Source organism: Chiloscyllium plagiosum, unplaced genomic scaffold, assembly GCF_037043375.1.
Source record: "Chiloscyllium plagiosum isolate Xiang-an unplaced genomic scaffold, Cpla_swu_hap1 HiC_scaffold_18, whole genome shotgun sequence".
NCBI classification, from domain to species: domain Eukaryota; kingdom Metazoa; phylum Chordata; class Chondrichthyes; order Orectolobiformes; family Hemiscylliidae; genus Chiloscyllium; species Chiloscyllium plagiosum.
Window position 1 is genome coordinate 43,090,395 of NW_028270156.1, and position 26,420 is coordinate 43,116,814.

The 26,420-nt window shown below is 40.2% G+C and overlaps 1 protein-coding gene across 5 annotated transcripts in view; it reads right to left on the reverse strand.

Annotated features, from left to right (window-relative positions):
• Positions 1-389: 389 nt before the first annotated feature.
• Positions 390-26,420, reverse strand: part of scube2 (signal peptide, CUB domain, EGF-like 2) — a 159,575-nt gene continuing 133,544 nt past the window's right edge. For all 5 annotated transcript variants that reach the window (XM_043705873.2, XM_043705878.2, XM_087996162.1 and 2 more), the window contains 6 exons: positions 21,088-21,255; positions 14,395-14,556; positions 13,599-13,796; positions 10,334-10,486; positions 7,914-7,993; positions 390-3,233 (listed from right to left, as the gene is read on the reverse strand). In XM_043705873.2, the coding sequence (XP_043561808.1) occupies positions 3,081-3,233; positions 7,914-7,993; positions 10,334-10,486; positions 13,599-13,796; positions 14,395-14,556; positions 21,088-21,255 (914 nt within the window). In that variant the 3' untranslated portion in view covers positions 390-3,080. The remainder of the gene's footprint in view (positions 3,234-7,913; positions 7,994-10,333; positions 10,487-13,598; positions 13,797-14,394; positions 14,557-21,087; positions 21,256-26,420) is intronic.

The window sequence follows — 26,420 nt, forward strand, 5'->3', positions numbered from 1 at the left end:
CTTTTCTGAACTTAACATAGAAACCCCATACATATAAGTGCAATTCATAAACTGATGAAATTGCATAACTTTGAAGGATATTAAAATGTATTTTTGCACTGTACCCTTAACGATCAAATTGCATCCATCACATGAATCAATGACAAATCTCTTAAGTATCAGAAATCCTTTCTACCTCAATTCATCAATTGTAATCTATATTTGGAAAGATTAAATCAAGCATTATTTTGTTTTTCACAGTTCACATGGATCCATAAACAATTTAAACTGCTCACCATTATCTTTTTGCTAAAATTCTAGAGGCACCATTGATGAAATAACTGTATAATGGAATGACTACTAAAGAGAGACCTGGCATTTTCAAACAAATCAAAATATATTACGTAATAATGATTAATACAACAGTTTCAAGGTTAAAATTTGTATTTCCTTGAGTCAATATTAAACTTTGTAGGACAAACATTTGAAAACTTTATACATAATTTACATAATAGTTTAAAGCCTAATGTTCTGTTCCAAACTAGACCTGATTAAGTGATCTGTATAGAGCACCAACTTCAAAAAATATATCACTAGTAAGATGTAAACCATCTTGCACTGTTGTGTGCAATGATTTTTCTTAAGTTAGTTATAAAAATAGTTTCACCTGCATTATTTGAGCGTTAATCTAGTGTCATAACCCTTTGAAAGTCTTTAAGCAGAGTTTTTGGCAGAAAATGTATTTCAGAGCTGCATTCAATCAACATTCCAAATTCAATTTCTTTCTTCAAGAATACACAATGAATTGCTAGTGATCTTATGTACTTCAGATTTCCATTGTTTTATCACTGATGGCACTTTCTTCTCAATGTCCTTCCTTCCTTTAAAAGTTTCCTTAAAACGTATTTCTTTGAATAAAATTTTGGTCAGCTGTCCTAATGTCTGTTTCATTGGATCAGTGCCAACTTTTCCCTTCTCTTGATAGCATTCCTGTAATGTGCCTTGGGACTATTTAATTCATGAAAGACACAACATAAATTCAATGTTGTTGTTTGGAGGGGGGTTTGGAAATTAAATTGGTTCTTGACAAATAGTCATGTGCCACATGTACACAATTTCTTGTCCTTTTCTATTGTGAACAGTACACTCTCCAGAAATTCTAGGTTGGTTATACACTTCTCTTACCAAATGCTTTTGTTTATCTACTTCTTTCTTAAAGACAATCCTTAAAAACTAAGCAAATGCAAAATTCTATGGACACTGGAAATTTGAAACAGATACAGAATGCTAGAGAAACTCAGCAGGTCTGGCAGTGAGAAGAGAGAAAAACAGAGTTAATGTTGTGAGTGTGGTGTAACTGAAGTACAGTCATACTGGACTTGAAATGCTAATTCTGTTTTCCTTCTTCACAGACACTGCCAGATCTGCTGAGTTTCTCTGGCATTCTTTGTCTTTCCTTCTGAAAACCTATCTCATTAACCAGGTTTTTGATAACGTACCCTAACATTTCCTAGAACACTCCTGTCACAAAGTGCTTTGTGAGTTCTTAATATGCTAAACTGCCATACAAATACAAGTTGTGTTGTTAAAAAAAAATTAGAGTAAGAGTTGGCTCACAAATAGAGAGAATCATGCATTCTATTATTTCCTGATGTACAAAAACTTGAGGACCTAATGATTTTTTCTTACTTTCTTTAATATGAAAGGCTGATTTTCATCTGCCTTATCAGGAACTCTTATTTTTCCAGGTGGTTATGTAAAAATTTAGACTGATATTCTGCCTTCATTGAAAAACAGAACCCTATGGCAACCTGTCTGGGGCAAATTCAATCTCCTGTAACTCTCGTATATCAACAGTTTCATCATGAAAATACACACTAGATTGTGGATTCAGACTTAATGGCTCAACCTAGCTTAAATTTGCCAAGACTGTAAATTTTAGGAGAGGTAATGGGAGAGAACTAATAAGAGCACATTTCAAGCTTTAACAACTATGATCAAGACAACAGGTAAAATAACGATATATTGGACACTAAATGCACAGGAACAATGCTAAGTAGGAAAGAACTCTCATTAGAAACATTGTGAAATATATAAACAATGAAAGTACAAGTGCAAACATATTCATAACCACATATAAGTATGAATACCCTTGGATACCAGTGTGATGTCCAAGTGGCTTAATTGACACATTATGTTCAACAATGCAGAAATAAGGTATTTGTAACTTACAAAAAGCTGAACAAAAGCAAAATATTGCAGATACTGAAAAACCGAAATAAAAATAAAAAGTACTTAGAATGCTCAACAGGTCAGGCAGCACCTGTGGAGAGAAACAAAAAGTTAATCTTTCAAGTCAATCTGAACCTTTCAAGTTCAGATGAAAGATCATCAATATGAAATGTTAATGCTGATTTTCTCCACAAATGCTGAGTAGTCTGCAGAGTATTTCAAGTACTTTCTGTTTCTTTTTTATATCATTTTACAAAGCTGTACAACATTAATTGAGATTAACTATAATCTCATTTTATTGTTTTCACAGCAGAGGTTAAAATTAACAATAGTTCACTAGAATAAGGAATCTAAATTTAACAAAGGACATGTGGCTGTAATAGTATGACTGATTTGCTAGATCAGACAATGCATTTTGATGGTAGTATATGCAACTTCTGTGCAGTTGACTGGCACGTAATACAAGCTTCCAATGTATATTTACAAGTTATTTCCATTAAATAAACTGTCTTAATGCAAAGAATGCTTAAAAGATATAACTATTGATTTTTGTAAAAGCTGCTGGCACCATTGTTGAGTGGTCCCACAGGATCTTTTTTGTTAGCTCTGAAACAGGATTACATTAATATATTAAAATAAATTGAATATTGTATGTATTTCGCAAATGAGCACTTGGTTTCTATTCCACCATGAATGATTTAGTGTTCAACGCTTTGCGTATGTAACAGCATTCAATAACGCAAAACATCCAAGTTTTATGTTCTTATGTAGAGGCATCCATACAAAACATTGGTGAACAGATTAAATGAAACATTATAAGTCTTTATAATGAAACTGCAAAATGTTCAAAGGGTATCACAAATTTTCAACTATTTGTATGGCCGTAGAAATCTGGAAACTTTTGAACGTAATAGTCGAATGAATGACCTTGGAAACATTTCCCGAGATTCTTGTGCTGTGTATTTAAAATAATTTTGTGGATGTGCCAACACATCAAACAGAGCATTGATGAGCTTCTTGTCCTGAAAAAAAAATCAAAATCCATGTTTTGCAATCATGAAAAGAAATGGCCAATATGGCATGTCATATGTAACTCTGATGTAACAAAACTTGGGATTATACGCCAACTGTATAATATTTGTACTAGTTTATCAAACAAACATATTTCATAGAATCCTGAGCTATAAATGGAAAAAGTAATCATAATCCCCAGGAGGAATATGGGCCGGGTGCTCGCAGGTGGGACTAGATTGGGTTGGGATATCTGGTCGGCATGGACGGGTTGGACCGAAGGGTCTGTTTCTATGCTGTACATCTCTATGACTCTATGACTAAATCTTCACAGAATTGCTATGGTGTAGGATGCCATTCAGCCCACCATCTTTTCCCGATAACCTAGCAGACTGTTTCTGTTCAAATGATCATCAATGTCTTCTTGAATGCTTTGAATGAACCTGCCCCCACCACATTTCCAGGCAGTCCATTCTAGATTCTACTTACCAGAAAAATAATGGTGCGTTAACAAAACACACCACTATTAATATACAAATCAAACAATGAGTTCAGCATGATAAAGAGATGCATTACAAGCTGTGAATCTTCTAAACTCTGTAATTTTATACCTCTCTGCCATTCTATCTGGCTGTCTAGGATCCTGATAACTTTGTACACGTCAATTAAATCTTCCTCTTCTGTTCCAAAGAAATCAGTCCCAACCTATTCATTCTTTCCTCATAGCTAAAATTCTTGATTCATGGCAACATTCCTGGAGATCTCCTGTGTATACTATCTAATGCAATTACATCCTTTCTGTAATGTAGTGGTTAGTTTATATGCACTGTACATCTAATTGTGTGAAATAATGTATTTGCCAGTTGGATTAAGATTACACACTGAAGACCTGTTGATAATTAACCTGACAAATTTTATTTGGTAAATATTCACAAAGCACCTTGGGATACTTTACTACCTATAATATATGTTCTTGGTGTTATGAAATTAAATTCAATGCTGAAATAAGCAGAGTAAATTAGGCATGCGCCACAAATTAAAGTATCAAAATATTTTACTAGGATCTGAACAAAAGCAAAGTAGAGGTCCCATATTTCTCCTAAGCTCAATATTAATTTCTAGGAACTTAGCTCCAAATCATTGAGATTCTGTTTTATGTACTGTTATTCACCACAGCAACTCATTGTAACATAGAGAACATGTTGTCCCAGGGAATATGTTATGATGGGAGTCAAACATCTTTCAATATTGTAAGTAGCAAGCCCTCAGATACTTGTGAAGGTTTAATGTTAAAGGAAACTTTTTTAAAAATTAATAGAAAATCACATTGTTACATACAAACCATAGAGTTGTAGAGCCAGGAAACAGACCCTTCAGTCCAACTTATTCATGCCGACCAAATCCTAAATTAATCTAGTCCCATTTTCCAGCACTTGGCCCATATTCATATACTCATCCAGATGCCTTTTAAATGATGTAATTGTCCCAGCCTCCACCACTTCCTCTGGCAGCACATGCCATACATGCACCACCCCGTGTGAAAATGGTGCCCCTTAGGTCCCTTTTAAATCATTCCCCTCTCACCTTAAATCTATGCCGTTTAGTTTGGGACATCCCCACCCTAGGGAAAAGACCTTGTCTAGCCTAAACTGATCTAGTTCCATTTGCCACTATTTGGCCCATATCCCTCTAAACCCTTCCTATTCGGGTAGTCATCTGAATGCCTTCTAAATGTTGTAATTGTAATTGTAATTGTAATTGTACCAGCATCCACCACTATCTCTGGCAGCTCAATAAACGCACCACGCTCTGTGTGAACAAGTTGCCCCTTAAATCCTTCCCCTCTCACCTTAAACCCTTTAACTTTGGACTCCCCTCCCCTAGGGAAAAGAACTTGGTTATTCACGCTGTAAATATTTCAGAGTGTTTTATCATCAATTAAGTACTTTTAATCTTTGTCACACTTGTGAAATAGGAAATGTTGTAGCTAATTGTCACAAACAGCAATGTGATCAGAGAATATGTTTTGTGATGGTGATTAAGGAACAAGTACTGGTGCAAAAAAAATCTGCAAAAATACATTATGAAGATAGGTTGACAGAAATATAAAAGTGAATTCAAAACACCTTCAAAGGCTATAAATAGTGAAAATGGTTAAAAAGAAAAGCGTGGTGAGGCCAGTTAGGGGCCATTTAGGGGATTCAAGTATAATCGGCTGAGGTGCTAAATGACAACTTATGCTACTATCTTTATCAAGAAGGAAAAGTTGTAGTTTAAAAGAAAATAACTGAAACACAAGTTGGGCAAGAAGTCAATAAAGTGGAGGCACTACAAAAGCTGACTGTATTTAAGGTTGATAAGTTGCTAGGACTGAAGCAGATACACTTGAGGATTCTCAGGAAGTAAGGACAGACATTTTTGAGGCAGTGATCATAATCTTCCAAATGTTCATACCAAAGAGGCTAATATCAGAAGACTGGAGAAATCAAATGTTGCTCCCTTGCCGAAAAATAATATAATGGTAAACCCAGCAACAGCAACTTATCTTGTTCTGAGGAAAGATCACTGGACCCAAAACGTTAACTCTGGTTGATCTCCACAAATGCTACCAGACCTCCTCAGCTTTTTTCAGCTATTTCTATTTTTGTTATTTTTATCTTGTTAATGGGGACACCTTAGAATAATAATCCAGAACAAAATTAACATTTATTTGGACAAATATATATTAATTAAGGAAAGCACAGATGTGTTAAGGGTAAGTAGTGGGTAACTAATTTGATTGAGTTTTTCAATGATGTGACAGAGAGGGTCAATGAAGGTAATGAGGGATGAAGACTGTGCATGGATTTCCAAATAGTAGGCTTGTCAGCAAAGTTTAAACCCATGTAATTAAGGCAACCATGGTATTATGTATTTGAAGTTGGTTAAATGACTGGGAATAGTGAAAAATACTTTTTTCAGATTGAAGGAAGTATATGTTAAGATTTTCCCAAAGTCAGTGTTGGGACCACTGCGTTTTTAAAAATCCATATTAATAATGGCCTAGATTTGAGTGTGCAGGCAAAATTTTAAAAGGAATGGGAATGGATTCACTGTCTGAAGCTGCTGGACTCAATATTGAGCCCAGAAGATTACAAAGATAAGATGTTGCTTCTCCAATTTTTGCTGTGATTCGCTGGAGCATTCGGCATGCTGAGGACAGACAATCCACTCCCATTCCTTCTCTTTCTTTCAGCTTTACTGGTTACATTCTCTGTCAACATGTCCTCTCTCCCCTCCCCCAACTCCAATGGGACTGCCTGTTCTTTCCAGTCTGGCAGTTAGACACACCATTGTTCTACCATCCGCGCATTCTGATCACAAAATCTAAACTATCAACATCAATTCTGTTCCACAAATGCTGGTCCCTCCACAGTTCTCCTCGTGTCTGCATGGGTTTCCTCCGGGTGCTCCAGTTTCCTCCCACAGTCCAAAGATGTGCAGGTCAGGTGAATTGGCCATGCTAAATTGCCCGTAGTGTTAGGTAAAGGGGTAAATGTAGGGGAATGGGTGGGTTACGCTTCGGCGGGTCGGTGTGGGCTTGTTGGGCCGAAGGGCCTGTTTCCACACTGTAAGTACTCTAAGTTTTTTGTCTTCAGCTATGTTAGGAGTTCTGAGGAAGGGACATTCAACCCAGAATGTTAACAGATTTCTTTCCACAGATGCTACTGAACTTTTATAGCAAATTCTGTTTTTGTGTCTATATTAGAAGTGCTGTTGTTAGCTATGCTGCTGGGAATCTCTTTGCAGATTTTATGTAGGGGTCTCAGTGAGGAGTTAAGGGCAGCTGGATGGTCTATGCTGTTAGAAGTAATTCTTGGAATTCTTGTTCAAAGACAACTTAGTGTTGGAATCAGAGCTCAGAAGTAGTCTGAGAAAGTGGAAAGATCCCTAACTCTGTGTCAAGGGAATCCTTAGAGGCTCAGAAGAAACCTTTCTGCAATAATTATCCAGTGAAGCTTAGAAAGAGAGGGTTGAAAAGTTCACAAGTAGTATTTGCTTGATGTAACTGGACATGACTGGAGCTCAGGAAAAAAACTCAGGAGCAGGACTGGCTCAGTGAAGCTAACCGTTGGTGAAGGGCTGGACTTGTACTTGTGAATGAGTTCTGGAGTACATTTTCGAGTCCAGGGCAGCATAGCCCCAGAGAAAAAGATTTATCAACCAGAACGTGAGCAGTTGTTGAGACAGTCCTCGACAGAGTGGCTCTTGTGAGGGAGTTTCCAAGGCCATGACAACAAAAATGGCAATTGTGATCTTTTGAGAAGTTTAACGAAATTTGATGCCCACTGTGTCCTTAAGGTCTGGCAGGAATTTGAGAACTCTATGGGATCTGCCTTGATTGCATTTACTATTTACGGTTTGCTGTGGAGTGTTTGATCACAGTCCATTACCTATATTTACTACTTGTTAATTTATTGTATGACTGTTATAATGCCGTCCTATAAAATATATTGTACTTATTCAAAACTGTGGAATCTTTCGGTTTATTAGTAAGTCCCCTGGATCTCACCAAATACAAATAAGCATTTACTATATTCTCCTTAAAGGATGCTGTTAAATGTCAATTATTTGCATATTAATGTTGAAAAGTGATAACTGAGAAAATGTTAATTTCAAGTATATCTTCTAATACTTAGTCATGATAATACCTTCAATATTTCTTGATGGTTTTCTGATGCATATAATCTACCATCTCGAACTATATCCTCAATCAATTCTTGGTAATCTTCTGTCAGAGAAGGAAAAAAAGGATTATTTTGATGTCTTCAGTAAATATAATTATTTAAAAAACTTTGAAATAGAGGTTATGTGCCTGGACCACATGACATTTTTTGTTCCTCTCTGCTTACATCTGTTGTAAGGTTTCTTGCATTGGGAAAGAATTTAACTTTTTCCCTAAACTAACTTAATTATTTTCTATTGACACCTTGAATAATTTCTACTGCTTTATATTAATATCCCCAACATCACTACACAACAATCGTAAGTTAGAGAGAGAAGAAGGGAAAAATTCAGTTGTAATCCCCAGCATTAACAGCTGGTCCGAGAAGGGAGAAATGCAAACTGTCAGATAATGATAGATCAAAGTAAAAACAGAAAATGCAGGATTTTTTCAACAGCTCCTGCAGTGTCTATGGAGAGAGAAACAGGGCTAATGTTTTAGGTTGATGACCTTTAATCAGAAGTGGGAAAGTTTAGAAATGTGATAAAATTTTAAAGCAATTGAAAGAGTGAAGGTGGGAAGAAGAACAAGCTCTGTGGTTTGTGAAAGGGCAGAAAGCAGAACAGATTAAATGAGAAAAGAATGCATGATGCAGGACCAAAGGAAATAGCTTTTGTTTCTGGTCCATTACTAAGAGGAGGTCTGAATGGAATAATCATGATTCAGCTGCAGCCTGAAAGAAAAGGAGGAGAGAGAGAGAGAAAGGATAGGGGAACTAAACTCAGCAAAAGAAAAGGAAACAAAACCAGGAAAGAGATCACAATCCAAAGTGACAGAACTCAACCTTGAGTCCAGAAAACTGTAAAGTATCCAGTCAAAAGATAGTACTTTTCCTTTAGCTTTCATTGAGTCTGTGGACTGAATGGTGGTGTTTTGCTAAGTAGTGACCCAGTCTACATTTGCCTTCCCCAATGCGCAGGATATCATATAGTGAGCAATGAGTTCAAAATTGAAAGCACAACAAACAAAAATGCTACTTTACCTGGAAAAAGAATTTGGGGCCTTGAATGGTGGAAAGAGAGGACATTAAAAAAGGAAGATGGGGTGGCAAGGTGGCTCAGTGGTTAGCACTGTTTCCTCACAGTGCCAGGGACCCAGGTTTGATTCACGCCTCAGTCGATTATCTGTGTGGAGTTTGCATATTCTTCTCATGTCTGTGTGGATTTCCTCCAGATGATCCAGTTTCCACCCACATTCCAAAAGATGTGGGGGTCAGGTGAATTGGCCATGCTAAATTCCCACAGTGTTAGGTGCATTAATTAGGAGAAATGCAGGGAAATGAGTCTGTGTGGGTTACTCTTCGGAGGGTCGGTGTGGACTTGTTGGGTGGAAGAGCCAGTTTCCACACTGTAGGGAATCTAATCTAATGTTGCATCCCTGCACTTTCAAGATTAAAAGCTGTAGCAAGAGAATGGAAATGACTAAGAAATGGATGGGAGTATCAGGGATCATTTGGAATGCTTAAAGGTAGATTTGCACTATGTATTTGGTGGTGCTATCACATTAGAGCAGCAAAAATTATCAAGGATGATTGACTGAAAACGGAGGTTGCTAGAGTGGAAAGTTATGACAAGTAGAACATTGCCATGGTTTTGAAAATGTTGGGCAAGGGTACTTCTGAGAACAGAAGTACTTGAAGTAGAATGTTCAAGGGTCCCATTAGGCATGGTGGAGAGAAGACCTCTGTTAAAGAAAAAGACATATCAGAAGTGGTAATGTGAGGTGGTGATGGCTTTGTGGTATTGTCACTGGACTATTCATCCAGAGACTCAGGTAATTTCTGGGGACAGGGTTTGAATCTTGCCACAGCAGATGATGATACCTGAATTCACTAAAAAGCTGAAATTAAGAGTCTAATGATGACCATGAATCCATTGTTGATTGTCAGAAAAAAAAAAATCTGGTTCACAAAAATCCTTCAGAGAAGGAACCTGCCATCATTACTGGTCTGGCTTACTGTGACTTCAGACCCATAGTCTGGTTGACTAATTCTCCTCTGGGCAATAAACGCTGGCCTTGCTAGTGAAATCCCGTGAATGAATTTTTAAAATTGTATTATCAGAATAGATGCAATAGCGACACAAAAACCAGGAGAACAGAATAAAGTCCTTAAAGGAAGGGGGCTGTGAGGACGTGCAGTCAAGACTGCTCTGGAAGTCAGTGGATAATAATTAATAGCCTATACCCAGAAATGGAGACAGAGAAGTCAAGAAAAAGGGAAGAGCTGATGATGAAAAGTATAAATTGGAAACAAAAGTTGATGAAATTTTCCAGTTCAAGAGAAAGGAATGGTATCAATACAGTCGAATATTTTAAAAACATTATAGAGGAGATATATATATTTACCATCATACGTAACATATGGAACCTGAAATCCTTTGTCACTGTTCCCTTCATTGGACTTGAATTGAATCCATAATTTTCTTGATCGTGAGGTGAATGCTATGGGTCGTTCATAGGTTTGACAGGTTTCATAGGTTGTCACTGAATTAGACAATGCTGGTCAATTACACAACAAAAACAAACTTAGCCATTGTTATTGATAATTATTGAATGTAAATCAATTTATCCAAAGCTCAGATCAAATTCTATTATGAAGCTCTTTATGCTGTTAATATTTCTAGAGTTATCATTAGTGGATTAATTGAAACAGTGATCAGTAAAGAAAAGGTAATTGTACATCCAGTATTGTTATTTGTTTAATTCAAAGTTCACAATTAACTGTAGATTGCACAAACTAATATTTGTTCTTGTGGAAATCCTAATAAGTTGAAATTTCATTATGCTAGATTTACAACACATTGGTTAATGCATTCATGTGAAATTCTCATGGATTTTAATAACTATGTTGAAGCTTTATACATTTCACACAAAATAAACTCATTAATGAAATCATGTCAAGTAAATTATTCTTGATCAGATACCTAGCAACACAGTATGCAATTACTCAGTAACGAAGTGCACCTTATCATTCAATAATGATCAATAATGCATTTGTGTGGACATCGTAATATTTTAAGGAGATGAAGTACACCTATTGCTAATATGCATACGGACTGCATAGGGAGGATATCAGGTATTGATTTCAAGTTAAAAATCTAACATTGAAATGAATAGGACCACTTGCACCTGCTCAACTGTACCTTATTTTGTCAGCCAGCATTTTTCAGACACCTCACTGCTGAAATAAATGCACTGCATGACATAGTACTGAGCTATACAAAGCAGCGACTAGGAGAAAATGAGGACTGCAGGTGCTGGAGATCAGATTCAAAAAGTATGGTGCTGAAAAAGCACAGCAGGTCAGGCAGCATCCAAGGAGCAGGAGAATCGATGTTTCAAGCTTAAGCCCTTCATCAAGAATGCGGTGGGGGGGGGGGGGGGGGGGGGCTGAGAGATAAATGGGCAGGGGATGGTGATGCGGGAAGGGGGGGGGTGAAGGTAGTTGGGAAGGTAATAGGTAGATGCAGGTGTTGGGTGATGTGACAGGTTAGAGCGGAGGGTAGAGCAGATAGGTGGGAAGGAAGATGGATAGGTAGGACAGTTAAAGAGAGTGGTGCCAAGTTGGAGGGTTGGGTCTAGGATGAGGTAGGTAGAGGGGAGATATGGAAATTGATGAAATCGACATTGATACTGTGTGGTTTTAGAGTCCCAACGTAGACGATGGAGTGTTCTTCCTCCAGGTGTTTGGTGGCTAGGATTTGGTGGTGGAGGGGCCCAGGACTTGCATGCCCTTGGCGGAGTGGGAAGGGGAGTTGAAGTGGTCGGCCACAGGGCAGTGGGGTTGTTTGGTGCATGTGTCCTGGAGATGTTCTCTTAAATGTTCTGTGAGTTGGTGTCCTGTCTCCCCAATGTAGAGGAGACCACATTGAGAGCAACAGAGATAGTAGATGAGTGTTTGGATGTGCAGAAAAATCTCTGCTGGATGTGGAAGGATCCTTTGGTGCTGGCTGTGGAAAGATCCTCCACCTCCATTTCCAGTGACAGACATCTACTTCAAACCCACTGACTCCCAAAGCTACCTGGACTACACCTCTTCCCACCCCTTCTCCTGTAAAAACAATATTCCTTACTCCCAATTCCTCCATCTCTTCAATACCTGCTCCCAAGAAGAGCAATTCCATTCCAGACCATCGCAGATGGTGGCCTCCAGTGTTAAAGACAACAAATTCCCCTCCCATATTGTCAGCAATGCCCTCCAGCGTATCTCCTTCACTTCCTGTACCTCCACCCTTGAACCTCACCCCTCCAATCGCAACAAGGTCAGAACCCTCAGTCCTCACCTTTCACCCGACCAATCTACGGGTACAGCACATCATTCACTGCCATTTCTGCCACCTACAGTCAGACCCCATCACCAGAAATATATTTCCCTCCACCCCTTATCAGAATTCTGCAGAAACCATTCCCTCCACGACTCCCTCATTAGGTCTACACCCCTCCCACCAACCCAACGTCCACTCCCATCAACTTCCCTTGTGACTGCAGCAGATGCAAAATGTGCACCCACACCACCCCCCTCACCTCCATCCAAGGATGCAAAGGATGTTCCAACATCTGGCAGAGATTTTCTTGCACATCCAAACACCTCATCTACTATGTCTGATGCTCTCGAAGTGGTCTCTACTATACTGGGGAGAGAGGACGCCAACTCGCGGAACGTTTCAGAGAACATCTCTGGGACACATGAAGCAAACAATTCACTGCTCTGTGGCCGATCACTTCAACTCACCCTCCCAGTCTGCCAAGGGCATACAAGTTCTGGGCCTCCTCCACCGTCAAATGCTAAGTTCCGACGCCCCCCCCCCCCCCCCACCAAGACTGGAAGAAGAACACCTCATCTTCTGCCTTGGGACCTTCGAACCACACAAACATCAACATTGATTTCACCAGTTTTCTCATCTCCCCTCCTTCCACCTCGTCCCAGATCCAACCCTCCAACTCGGCATTGCGTCCTTGAATGGTCCTACCTGTCCAACTTCCTTCCCACCTATCCACCCCACTCTTCACTCCACTCTGACCTATCATCATTACCCCCCATCTGCGTCAACCTATCGCCTTCCCAGCTGCCTTTCCCTCCCATACCACCCCCTTCCTCCTATTTACCCCTCAACCCCTTCCCCCCTACCCCACCCATTCCTGATGAAGGGCTTAAGCCCGAATTGTTGACTCTCCTGCTCCTCAGATGCTGCCTAACCTGCTGTGCTTTTCCAGCATCACATTTTCGACACTACACAAAACAGAACGTTTGATCTCTGTTCTATGCTGAGTTATCTGATCTCAAATGGTAGCAGTTGGGAAATGAAAGAATTGGTCAGAGTTTTTCCACCTCTGATTAGTCAGTAATCTTTACTATGTGTCTATGCACGAGTATAGACTACACATTAATCAAACATTACATTCAGAGTCAAAGATAATAATGTATTTTGAATATAACTGCTTGTGGAACTACCTTCCTATCATGAATCTATCATGAGCTTGAACTGAGGCGGCAATAAGTTATGAGTTGAGATTCAAACGTAGACTTCTTTTTAAAAATGTGTACTCGTTGCTTATTTGTCCATTTGAGAAATATTATAAATTAATTAACTTTATCGTAGCACTGACTTACAGCTTTTTCTCATGACTAGGTAGTCACCACACTCATCATCAATTGGTAGAAATATTTCTGGGACAACAATAAGAATGCGTCGTTTTGGAGGTGGACTTAAATTCCAGGTGCATTCAACATTTGCAGGGTAATCCCCCGGGTAATTTGGAGACTCGATATATCCAGTGTAGTCCCCAAGTTCTCCTCCACATTGTCTATCTGATACACAATAACCACAGAATTTAAGTAAGAACTGCTGAGTGCTTTACCAATAAGCCATCAGAAGCTCAAATTCTAAAACACACATATTCAAATACATACTGATGATAAAACACCAAGTTGATGTACAAACCATTAATATTATACCTGTCTCCCTATTGTCTTATCTGAACTGTTAAAAAGCTGACATTCTAAGGCAGCTAATTATTCAAACATTTTCAAGTGCTTATCTTCAATTATTCATTCATACATTTCTCTTGAGCAATGCCGAATGCGCAACCTGACTAAATAATGAATAGAATGACCACAGTTGTGATGCAATGGTAAATAATAAACATTGATTATTGGTAGTTGCTTAAATATTTACAACAACTCACCTCTAATGTGGTAAAACATCATACTGTCATTTAATAATCTATATATTTGAACTCCCAACTTGGACCTCTGCTATTTCTAGTTTTTCACCATTTTGTAGGTACTGTATTCTATTCTTTTTTAGATTCAATGTAACTGAGTCAATAAATATTCATCCACAAGTTACATCAAAACAAATTACTACAGATAATAGCTATGTATTCCATCAGATGTTAATACCTACTTTTACACTGAGTAATATTAGTTGATCCATCAAAATCTGTTGTAGTATTTCCTGGACATGCAACACAATGGTTCTGCCCAAACTCTGGTTGATACAACCCAATTGGACATCGTATGCATCTGTGTGTGTTTGTATCGTAAAAATGACCAGGTGAACACTGAACTGTAGAAATAGAATGAAGGATCGAAACAAAATCTTAAACAATTATCAAATGTAAGACTTTGACTCTATATTTAACGGAGGATTCCATCAAATTAATGTCATAACGTTGGCAGGAATCTGATAGAATACATAAGAAAATCCATCCTAAAAATTCCCTGTTACCCTTCTCCCCATGCTTAAAAGGCCAATGACACTAAGGAGACACAATCTGGATTTTCTGCTTCCTTAGATCAGGAAAGAGGCCAAGACATAGATGAGGTTAGCAACTTACGAAATGTATTTCAGTGGGCTCCATTAAAGAGGTCCAAGCAAAGTGAATGGTGTGAACACATCAAAAAGTTAGATTCCCTTTAAAATTATGAGGTTAACCCTTTCACACAGAACTTCTACAAAGAGCTGAGTTGGATCGCAGCAGGGTAAGAGCTTGGGTTGACGTAGGTTAACACTGGAGGGGATAAACAGAGGTGAAGACAGATAGGAGTAAGACAGATTTATGTTGAGTGTGCTGTGCTGGAAAAGCATAGCAGGTCAGGCAGCATCCAAGGAGCAGGAGAATCGATATTTCGGGCATAGACCCTTCATCAGGAATCAGATTTATGGTTGTGGAAATTTATGGCTATTGTGTGTGCTCCAGATTGTCCAATAACAAAACAAAAACTATCTGTCCTTTAAAATGAAAGGAACATCGTCAAAAAGCAGAATATAGCTTTAGGCTCTGGCTAAAGTATCAAAGCACTAACATGCATGGCAAAGCAGGATGCTGTAAGCATGCAAGTAGAGAAGAGTAGGCTGAGATACAGCCTGGTCCAATCAATGGTGTGGCTGTCTGTCCCTGTATGCAAAGTGTCCTTGTAGCAGCCTGTCATTATCAGTGGCCAGTGCACCCTGCAATGTAAGTCTGTGTTATCTAAGCATCCTGTGAGTGGATCAGGGAGGTGCCAGGAGGATTGAAGGGTTGGCAATTATTGGATGCCAATGTTCGTGGACGAAGGGTGCATGCAGCTGGTGCCTATGGATCCTGCCTGACATGGTGGTGAGCCAAATTGAATTGTAGGACTTAGCCTGGCATTTGCTTTTGCCCAGGTATCTCTGATGTAATTGCTGAAAATGATCTAACCTGAGGGCTTGAGAAATGAGGAGAAAGTGAGGTCTGCAGACGCTGGAGATCAAAGCTGAAACTTTATTGCTGGAACAGCACAGCAGGTCAGGCAGCATCTAGGGAACAGAAGATTCGACGTTTCGGGCACAGGCCCTTCTTCAGGAATGAGCAGAGAGTGTTCAGCAGGAGAAGATAAAAGGTAGGGAGGAGGGACTTGGAGGAGGGGCGTTGGAAATGTGATAGGTGGAAAGAGGTCAAGGTGAAGGTGATAGGTCGGAGTAGGGTGGAGGCGGAGAGGTCAAGAAGAAGACTGCAGGTCAGGAAGGCGGTGCCGGGCTGGAGGGATTCGGCTGAGACAAGGTGGGGGGAGGGGGGATGAAGAAACTGGTGAAGTCCAAGTTCATCCCCTGTGGTTGGAGGGTTCCCAGTCGGAAGATAAGACGCTCCTCCTCCGACCGTCGCGTTGTTGTGGTTTGGCGGTGGATGAGTCCAATGACCTGCATATCCTCGGTGGAGTGGGAGGGGGAGTTGAAATGCTGTGCTACAGGGTGATTGGGTTGGTTCGTCCGGGTGGCCCAGAGGTGCTCTCTGAATCGCTCCGCAAGTAGGCGGCCTGTCTCCCCAATATAGAGGAGGCCACACCGGCTGCAGCGGATGCAGTAGATAATGTGGGTGGAGGTGCAGGTGAATCTGTGGCGGATATGGAAGTTTCCTTTGGGGCCTTGGAGAGAAGTGAGGGGGGAGGTGTGGGCGCAAGTGTTGCACCTCCTGTGGTTGCAAGGGAAGGTGCCGGGAGTGGAGGTTGGGTTGGTGGGGGGTATGGATCTGACAAGGGAGTCGCGGAGGGAGTGGTCTCTACGGAAAGCTGATAGAGGAGGGGAGGGAAATATATCCTTGGTGGTGGGGTCCGTTTGGAGGTGGCGGAAGTGACGGCGGATGATGCGCTGTACATGGAGATTGGTGGGGTGGTAGGTGAGGACCAGTGGGGTTCTGTCCTGGTGGCGGTTGGAGGGGCGGGGCTCAAGGGCGGAGGAGCGGGAAGTGGAGGAGATGCGGTGGAGGGCATCGTCGATCACGTCGGGGGGGAAATTGCGGTCCTTGAAGAAGGAGGCCGTCTGTGTTGTGCGTATTTTGAACTGGTCCTCCTGGGAGCAGATGCGGCGGAGACGAAGGAATTGGGAGAATGGGATGGCGTTTTTACAGGGGGCGGGGTGGGAGGAGGTGTAGTCCAGGTAGCTGTGGGAGTCGGTCGGTTCATCTACTACAAACCGACCGACTCCCACAGCTACCTGGACTACACCTCCTCCCACCCCGCCCCCTGTAAAAACGCCATCCCATTCTCCCAATTCCTTCGTCTCCGCCGCATCTGCTCCCAGGAGGACCAGTTCAAAATACGCACAATACAGACGGCCTCCTTCTTCAAGGACCGCAATTTCCCCCCCGACGTGATCGACGATGCCCTCCACCGCATCTCCTCCACTTCCCGCTCCTCCGCCCTTGAGCCCCGCCCCTCCAACCGCCACCAGGACAGAACCCCACTGGTCCTCACCTACCACCCCACCAATCTCCATGTACAGCGCATCATCCGCCGTCACTTCCGCCACCTCCAAACGGACCCCACCACCAAGGATATATTTCCCTCCCCTCCTCTATCAGCTTTCCGTAGAGACCACTCCCTCCGCAACTCCCTTGTCAGATCCATACCCCCCACCAACCCAACCTCCACTCCCGGCACCTTCCCTTGCAACCGCAGGAGGTGCAACACTTGCGCCCACACCTCCCCCCTCACTTCTCTCCAAGGCCCCAAAGGAAACTTCCATATCCGCCACAGATTCACCTGCACCTCCACCCACATTATCTACTGCATCCGCTGCAGCCGGTGTGGCCTCCTCTATATTGGGGAGACAGGCCGCCTACTTGCGGAGCGATTCAGAGAGCACCTCTGGGCCACCCGGACGAACCAACCCAATCACCCTGTAGCACAGCATTTCAACTCCCCCTCCCACTCCACCGAGGATATGCAGGTCATTGGACTCATCCACCGCCAAACCACAACAACGCGACGGTCGGAGGAGGAGCGTCTTATCTTCCGACTGGGAACCCTCCAACCACAGGGGATGAACTTGGACTTCACCAGTTTCTTCATCCCCCCTCCCCCCACCTTGTCTCAGCCGAATCCCTCCAGCCCGGCACCGCCTTCCTGACCTGCAGTCTTCTTCTTGACCTCTCCGCCTCCACCCTACTCCGACCTATCACCTTCACCTTGACCTCTTTCCACCTATCACATTTCCAACGCCCCTCCTCCAAGTCCCTCCTCCCTACCTTTTATCTTCTCCTGCTGAACACTCTCTGCTCATTCCTGAAGAAGGGCATGTGCCCGAAACGTCGAATCTTCTGTTCCCTAGATGCTGCCTGACCTGCTGTGCTGTTCCAGCAATAAAGTTTCAGGCTTGAGAAATGACAATTCTTTCAGTGTTCACTAACAAATCATTCAGGAATCAGTGTCAACGTGATTTAAAATTCTGTCTTAAAATACATGATTTGGAGATGCCGGTGTTGGACTGGTATGTACAAAGTTAAAAATTATACAACACCAGGTTGTAGTCCAACAGGTTTAATTGGAAATCTTAAAATACAATTGCTAGGTATGTACTCTGGCTATCCTGTGACACAGAATTCCAGCTTTTGCGCATACTTGGTTTTTTTTGTGCTGCTTGAATCTTTGTCCAGCTTTCTGGTGGTTGCATGAAAACCAAAATAACTACAGATTATGTAAATCCTACTCTAAATTAGTGCAGATGTTTTGGAACAGTCCCATCTCAGAGTTTAACTAGTGGCTAATCGTGATTATTAACAAAGGAATTAAAGTTCTTTGCAGAGTCTTAGGTGCTGGTACCAATCTTTTTTTGGTCTACTGTAGGATTGCGTCATAAATTAAGAATCAAAACTTCGCTGCCCAGTCCAATCAGAATGACATTGGCATTGCTGTTGATTTTATACAAAAGTACACCAACGTGACTCTTTTTGTATTTCTAATTGACACTGCAGGCAGTTGGGTACCTGTTGAATCAGTAACACTGCAAGTCAATCCAGTGGACAGCTTGGCCAATGCCCTCCTTATAGTCTAAAGGCTCGGAAAGAAGTGAGGTTTTCTCCAATGTTGTGGATGGTTCCTGGCCTTCAGTAACAGTGAGCAGCTGTGATAACAGCTCTGAGTGTTTTTCTTTCAGTGTGTTCCAGCAGCCATGGCTTTTCAGATATTTTTAAAGCAACCTGTTCAGAGAGATTATTACACACCTCTGGAGCAGGTGGGATTTGCACCTGGGTCTTCCAGGCCAGGGGTAGGGACATTACCATTACATATTTATCTATTTTTCATTAGCTTAGTCGGGATATTACCACTGCATCTCCAGAACCCCATCTCAGATACATTTTTTTAAATCACTGCACCGTCAGTGGGCTTCAATGTTTTATATTGTGTTTATCCCCTCAAATGATCAATGGGTTAATACTTTACTTAAATATAGTGTTATGAAGGTGTAGAAGTGTACTATACCTTTAAGAGAGTTGAAAAGCTAGCAGAGCTAACTGGCACAGCACAAAGTGTTCTGAACAAGGTACCAATGTAACATTTGGTCAAACAGCTACAGTAGCTGGGTTGCTATGAGACAAAAACAAATTTCGAATTCGGCCAATCAGTTTAAATTATGCCCCAAGATACCAAACTCCAATCAGGGCTGAATTTAGTATTTTGATAATATTGAAGCCAATTAAATGATCCAATGTTTTGGGGTATAAATAGCAGACATTTTGAACAGTTAGCCAGACTGGCAAAGAGAACTGCCAAAAGACCAACAGATGTCGGCTGCTAGTAAGAGCTGTCTGAGAAGTACCTGTCTGGAGAAGGAGTTTGCACAGAGAGAAAAAAAAAACATCAAAATGAATTTAGAGAGAGAATCTACAGAGGAAAATCTACACGGTAAACTTAGCAAAGCTGATTGGTTTTGAAACGTGATTTTTTTAAAAATCGTAATCGGGATTTTTTTAAAAATCGGACCAGTATTGTAGAGGGGGCAATAAAAGATAGGTTAAGAGAAAGGAGTTGTAAATAGTTGTTAGTTAATATTCTCTGTTAGACTTAAAGAATAAAGTTCTTAAATTTTTACTTAAAATAGTGACTTCTGGGATAGTTCTTTGTCTCTCAAATTTTAACAGATTACAGCACGAGGTGAATCTTATCTGTGTTGCTAGTTTAAATTAGCAGAGAGGTTTGCCCCGTGTTGTAACAATATAGTGAGTCCAGAAGCTTTTCAATTTAAAAAAAACTTTTATTTAACCAGTTTTTCTAATCAACCTATTCAGAGATGGATCAGATAGGACTTGAACTTGGGCCTCCCAGTCCAGGATAGGGACACTACCACTGTGCCACAAAGTGGCCACTCTCAGGGTCATTTGTTCTTTTTGTTCACTTATTTTTCGGAATAAATCTGTTCAGAAATGTTATTGCAGATGTCTGGTGCAGTTCGGACTTGAACCCAGGTCTCCCAGTCCAGAGGTAAGGACACTACTGCTGTGCCACAAGAGGATCCAAAGTAAGGAGGCCTTTTGTCCCTGGTTGCTCTCAAACCACCAACCTTCTGGTTAGCAGTCAAGCACATAGACCCACTGCTCCATAAAGACGGTTACTGCCATTGCCTTATCACCTTCCCATCCTTTATCAGTTTCAGCTGCAATCCCTTATGAATGACTCATGGACTGCACACCACTGCTGTCACCACATATAATCACAACAATCAAGGCAGTCTCGGACCCTAGAGAGATGAGGACTGGACTGCATCCTATTGTGAGTTGCTTAATGTTTATTAGCTATTTAGAATAAGTAAGGAAAAACTGTTCCTACTGGCAGAATTATCAACCAGAGGTCACAGATTTAAGCTAATCAACAATAAGATGGGGAAAATTTGCATCAAACAGCTAAAAATTTTGATTTGAAATGCATTACCTGACAATTTGCTCAAAACAAGTGAAAGAATAATTTTCAAAAAAGGAATTGAACAAACACTTTAAGAGAAGAAAACTGCACAGTGACAGGAAATGAGCAGGGTATGGGATGAATTTGATAGCTCTTTCAAAGAGCTGGCATATGCATGATTGGCCAATAGCCTCCTTCTAAACTACATAATTCTACGGGATCTAAAACATGAATCAGAAATAAAAGTTGCAGCAAACACAAAAGTAATGCATCAGTAATTATATCACTCTGCTGTAAGATTCTTGACAATGGCACTTTTAAAAACTACTCTCTAAGTGCAGCATAATCTTCCTTTTATAAAAGTCTATTCCTCAACATTTAAAAAGAAAAGCACATTACATCTCAATCTTCTGACAAGTTTCATCTGGATTAAAAGACATGGTTTCCAAAATGATATTACCTTTAGTTTCACAATCCTGAAATGACGCTGCTCCTTCACGTTTTGTTGTTAACCCTCCACCACAGGAAAAGCATGATGTCCGCCCAAACTCTGGCTGGTATGTTCCAAAGGGACATGGTTGACATGGCCTGAATCCATTAGAAGAAAACTCTCCATCAAGACACTGTCCTGCACAAAAAAATTAGCAAACTATTTTAAACCAAAATATACATGCTTGGAACATAATTTCACTTAGCAAATTACACAATATTGTTACATACGATTAAATTGTCCCCGAGTTTCAACTGGTAGCACACTTTATTTTTCATTCTTGGTGCAAGAATATAGATTGCCTTTATAGCAAATGGACTGTCAGCCATAATTTCAAAGAGAATGGATTTTAAAGAAGTGTTTTTTTTTGCTAAAACTATGCAAGGCACCAGTCAGACCATCCTTGCAATACTGTGAACAGTTTTGGTCCCTTATCTAAGGAAAGATAAACTGGCATTGGAGGTAGTCCAGAGGTACTAGGTATTCAATTCATGGAGGGAATTTCTTATAAGGCGAGGTCAGGTAGTTTGGGCTTGTACTCAAGAGGAGATCTTATTAAAACACACAAACTTCTTAGGGAGCTGATAGAGTAATTGCAGAGAAAAGTTTTTTTTGAGACAGAGACTAGGGCATAATCTCAGAGGGTAGTCAATCAGTTATTTACCGCAGAGGGTTGTTGAGGTTAGGTCATTAAATATATTCAGGGCTGAGATATATTTTTAAGATAGTAAGAGAATCAAGAGTTATTCTAATAGACAAGGAAGGATTAAAGCAGTTGACGATTATCAAATTTCACTGAATGGCAGGCATAGCAGACTTGATTGGCTGAATGGCCTGCTTTTGCTCAAACATTCTTCGGTCTTCTGGTCTTCATGTAAAGAAATTAAAAGGGAGAAGAACTGCAAATAAAGGACTAAAGATTGTGCATCTCATGAATATTTACTTTGAACAGGAATGTAAAGATGAAAAATTCTGCTCATGTGAATTTACAATAGTGGATTTGTTCAAAAATGAATCATAAAACTGCATTGTTTTATGATGACATGTTAATGAAGTAATGTAAAAAGGATATGGAAACATATTTACTACTTACATGAAAGATATATGGAAAATACAGTGTCTGATAGATGTTATTCATGATGATTCGGAGAACAGCATTAAATTATGTCCTAAAGAAAAGTATATTTATGCTCAACTTTCACTAAACACTAGCAAATGCATAGTTAGCATATAATGAATAAAAATGAGTTTACATTTGAGTGAGAAACAACAACAGCAATTTATGCTTTTTAAAAAATGAACTTTCCAAACCAAGTAGTAATTTTGCTCCTCAGGACTGTAAACAGGGATATTTACTAAGGCTATATTTGTACATCTTATTGAGACAGTGTAACAAGTAATAATGTATCTATGTTTATGCAAAAACTTTAATTACTGTCAAAATAATTATTCCTTTTTTAAAATCTCAAGTCTTTAGCTACTCTGAAACTAAAGTTAAACATGGACAGAAAAGATATTAGGGTCAATTTTAACTTGCCCACTTGACCAAATTGGCATTAAAGGAGTGATAATATCAGCGAAATTGTCAGTTTACTGCTCCGTTATTGCTAAAGCACTGAATGCTGCTATTTCCAGAAGTGTTTACTATTAGCCAGCCAAAGCACCTGCCAGTTTCAAGCAGCTAGTCCCTATGTAACCAGCACGGAGCTCCAACAGCCAATTTAGGGCAGAATTGGTTGAAATGTGTTCTGTGGTGCTCTTGGATCAGTTACATCGATAATACTTCCAAAGAGATTCCAGAAAAATAAAGATGTATTATTATGAAATCAGCAAAAACCAAGACCCTGCTGTCTTTAGTTTAATTCTTGCTGAATGAGGATTAAAAACTAATCTAATATTGGGTCCATGATATATCGCTTAATTACAAATTTGACTAAAACATTTCATAGTGGGATTAACAGCTAGTATAACTTTGTTTTAATTAAGTTGCAACTATTTCTGGATGCAATTCCTCATGTCAATGTGCCAGTGGGCTTTGGGAGTTCTCATCCAGACTACGAGGTGGAGTATTTCATCGTGCATGCAGGTCAGCCCTGTTGCCAAGCACCTTCCCAAGAAAACTCCCAAGAAATCACAGTATTAGAAACAATGGTGAAATCAAAGGAACAATTTCCAACACTCAGAGTTGGATGGGATGAATGTAGAGGAAAGCACCAGTGATTTGTTTAGTGTATAAATTAATGGAAAAATTAAAAAATAAATCAGACTCAATTTAAAATAATTCAAAATAATCTATTTTTTTAAAAACCAGATTTGAGCAAATGTGTAAAGCAAATACAAATTCTTGAGTATTGTCAAAAACTTTGTTAAGTGAAACAGTGTCTCTGAAATGCTGGGCACATACTGTGAAGTACCACACCTAACAATTGATGTCACCAGTCTCAAGATTATAGAAAAATTCTCATATCTTGGTACAGTGCTCTGTACTGAAAACGTCAGTACTTACCACTAGAAAGCATGTTCTGCCTACTGCCAAAGCCACAATCATGTCTGGAAGTAGCATAGCATTAGACTGAAGCCTAAAACCAAACTCTACCAAGTCATTGTTATTACTACCCTGTTGTATGGCACAGAATCCTGGATCTGCTTTAGACTCCTCAACAAAACTCTGAAAGATTTCAAAGACATCAGAGATCCAGACCAAAATCAGAAACAACAATATCTTTCATCATGGTGGGTTCAATAGCATAGAGACCACCCTCCAGAAAATTAAACTTAGGCAGGTCATATCTGCTGCACGGGTGACTGCAGAATTCCAAGCAGATCTTCTCTCACATAAGAAGACCATAAGACATGGGAGCAGAAAATAGGCCATTCAGTCCATCGAGTTCTGCTCCACCATTCAACCTCATTTTCCTGCTTTCTCCCCGTAACCCTTGATCCTCTTTATAATCAAGAACCTAACTATTTCCATGTTAAATATACTCAATGAACTAGCCTCCACAGCCTTCTGTGGCAGTGAATTCTGTCGATTCACCATTCTCTGGCTGAAGAAGTTTCTCCTTATCTCTATTCTAAAAGGTCTTCCCTTTACTCTAAGGCTATGCCCTTGGGTCCTAGTCTCTCCTACCAATGGAAACGTCTTCCCAACATCCACTCTATCCAGACCATTCAGTATTCTATAAGTTTCAATTTGATCCCCCCTCATGCTTCTATGCTGAACGGACTCTGGGTGATTGACAGTAGTCAGTACAGATGACAGAAGCATGACCATAAAGAAAAAGCTGATAAATGTCTACATTGCAGACCAGCTGTCTTGGAGAAATATGGCAGATGGCTAATCCACATGGAGGGAAGCACTGAAATTTGGTTCAGCATTCTGAGAACCAAATATGCCAACTTGCAAAATCCAACATGCTTACAGGAAGGCAACTGCAACAGCTGAAATTGACAGTTCTGTGGATTTCAAGATGACCTCACATCAGACTCTTCAGTCAAGATAGACTGACAGAAGACAAACAATTTAGACACAGCTTGGACATACAGTGATATCAAAGGAGCTACCACCAGCATGTAACATTAAAATGGATGAGGTAAACTTCAATTTAATTGAAGCTGATTTTTTAGTTTCTTTCACAGGGCTATTTACTAACTAACTGCTCAATATCAGTGGCAGTCCACAGAGGGAAACTCTCCCATCATGAAACATTTTTGTAAACTCAGCTTACATTCAAAAATAATCAGAACTAATTAATCAGAAAGAGAGTGGCAGTTGTAACCCCTGTTAAGAATCAGTAACATGGTAGCACCATCGCCTCGATTCTCTCCTAGGTCACCTGTTTATTTGACTGGATATATACTGCCATTCCATCCTTGTCATAGGGACAAAATCTTGGAATCTCCAACATAATACCACAAGGACTCCAGACATTGAAGATCTTCTCACAGTCAAGAAAAAAAAGAGTAAATTTAAAGGAAATGTCCCTTGCCAGGTTAACAACAAGCCATGTGCTCTGGAACAAAAACAGAAATTGCTGGAAAAATTCAGCAGATCTACCAGCATCTGTGGAGAAAAAGCAGAGTTAACATTTCAGGTTCAGTGATCCTTCTTCAGAACTGGATCTTGGCAAGTTTATACTGTGTCCGTTGGACATGCCTTCAATTTAAGTATTAGAAAGGATGAACTTACATTTATATAGTACCTTTCATGACCTCAAGATTCCCCACAGCACTTCACAATCAATGTAATATTTTGGAAGTATTTTGCCAATATTGTCATGTAAAGAATTTGGCCAGCCAATCTGCACACAGCAACATCCGACACAACAATGACACAAGTGAACAGATAATCTGGGAACTACATTTTTCACTGCTATAACATTTGGCGTGTAATATTGTTTCATTGTAGTTTCTGAGTTTATAATTGACATAGAAACTGCCTGCTGAGATCAATGGGGCAGGTGATTTACAGGTTAGAATTGGCAAATGGACATTGACAACCAGCTGCACAGAGTTGTGTACTACAGACTGGGATATGTATGAAATTTCCTCTTTCACATACTGGAAGGAACCACTGGAAATGCTCGAATTCATGATCCATTTGCAAGAGACTGCAGAAGTCAGTGACAGCCTGTTTGGAGAAAGCCAACCTCCTATAATCTCTGCTTTTCAGACAGTTATAAGTAAGCCTGCACTTCCTGGTGCTGGATGCAGTATCTTCCTGCAATCTTACCTGTCTGCATTCTAATAGTCCCAACCATTTCAGCTGCTCCTTTTTCACCACCTATTGCTCTCTATAGGTTGAGCACAAGCAATATGAGCACCAATGATTAGCAGAGTTTATTAGAGAATAAAATGAGAGAGAAGTAATTGGGAAGTTGGGTATCCAAAAAGCATTAATGATGCATTAATTTATAGCTGAGTGCTTTATTAAAGTAAACAGATGAGCATAAACCCTCGTGGCTTGTTTGGCTGTTTCATCACTGCAATGAATGTTGGTCAGGAATAGACCACAGTCAAGTCCCAGATGTCCTGAAACCTCATTTGTGAAGCTTGTAGGGGATACAAAGTATGATCAGTGGACTCATGTTCCCACCAGTGCAGGAGAGTGCAGTGGAGGCTGGGACGCTAAATGTCTTCAAGGCAGAAATTGATAAATTCTTGATGTCACAAGGAATTAAGGGCTACGGGGAGAATGCGGGTAAGTGGAATTGAAATGCCCATCAGCCATGATTGAATGGCGGAGTGGACTCGATGGGCCGAATGGCCTTACTTCCGCTCCTATGTCTTATGATCTTATGGAG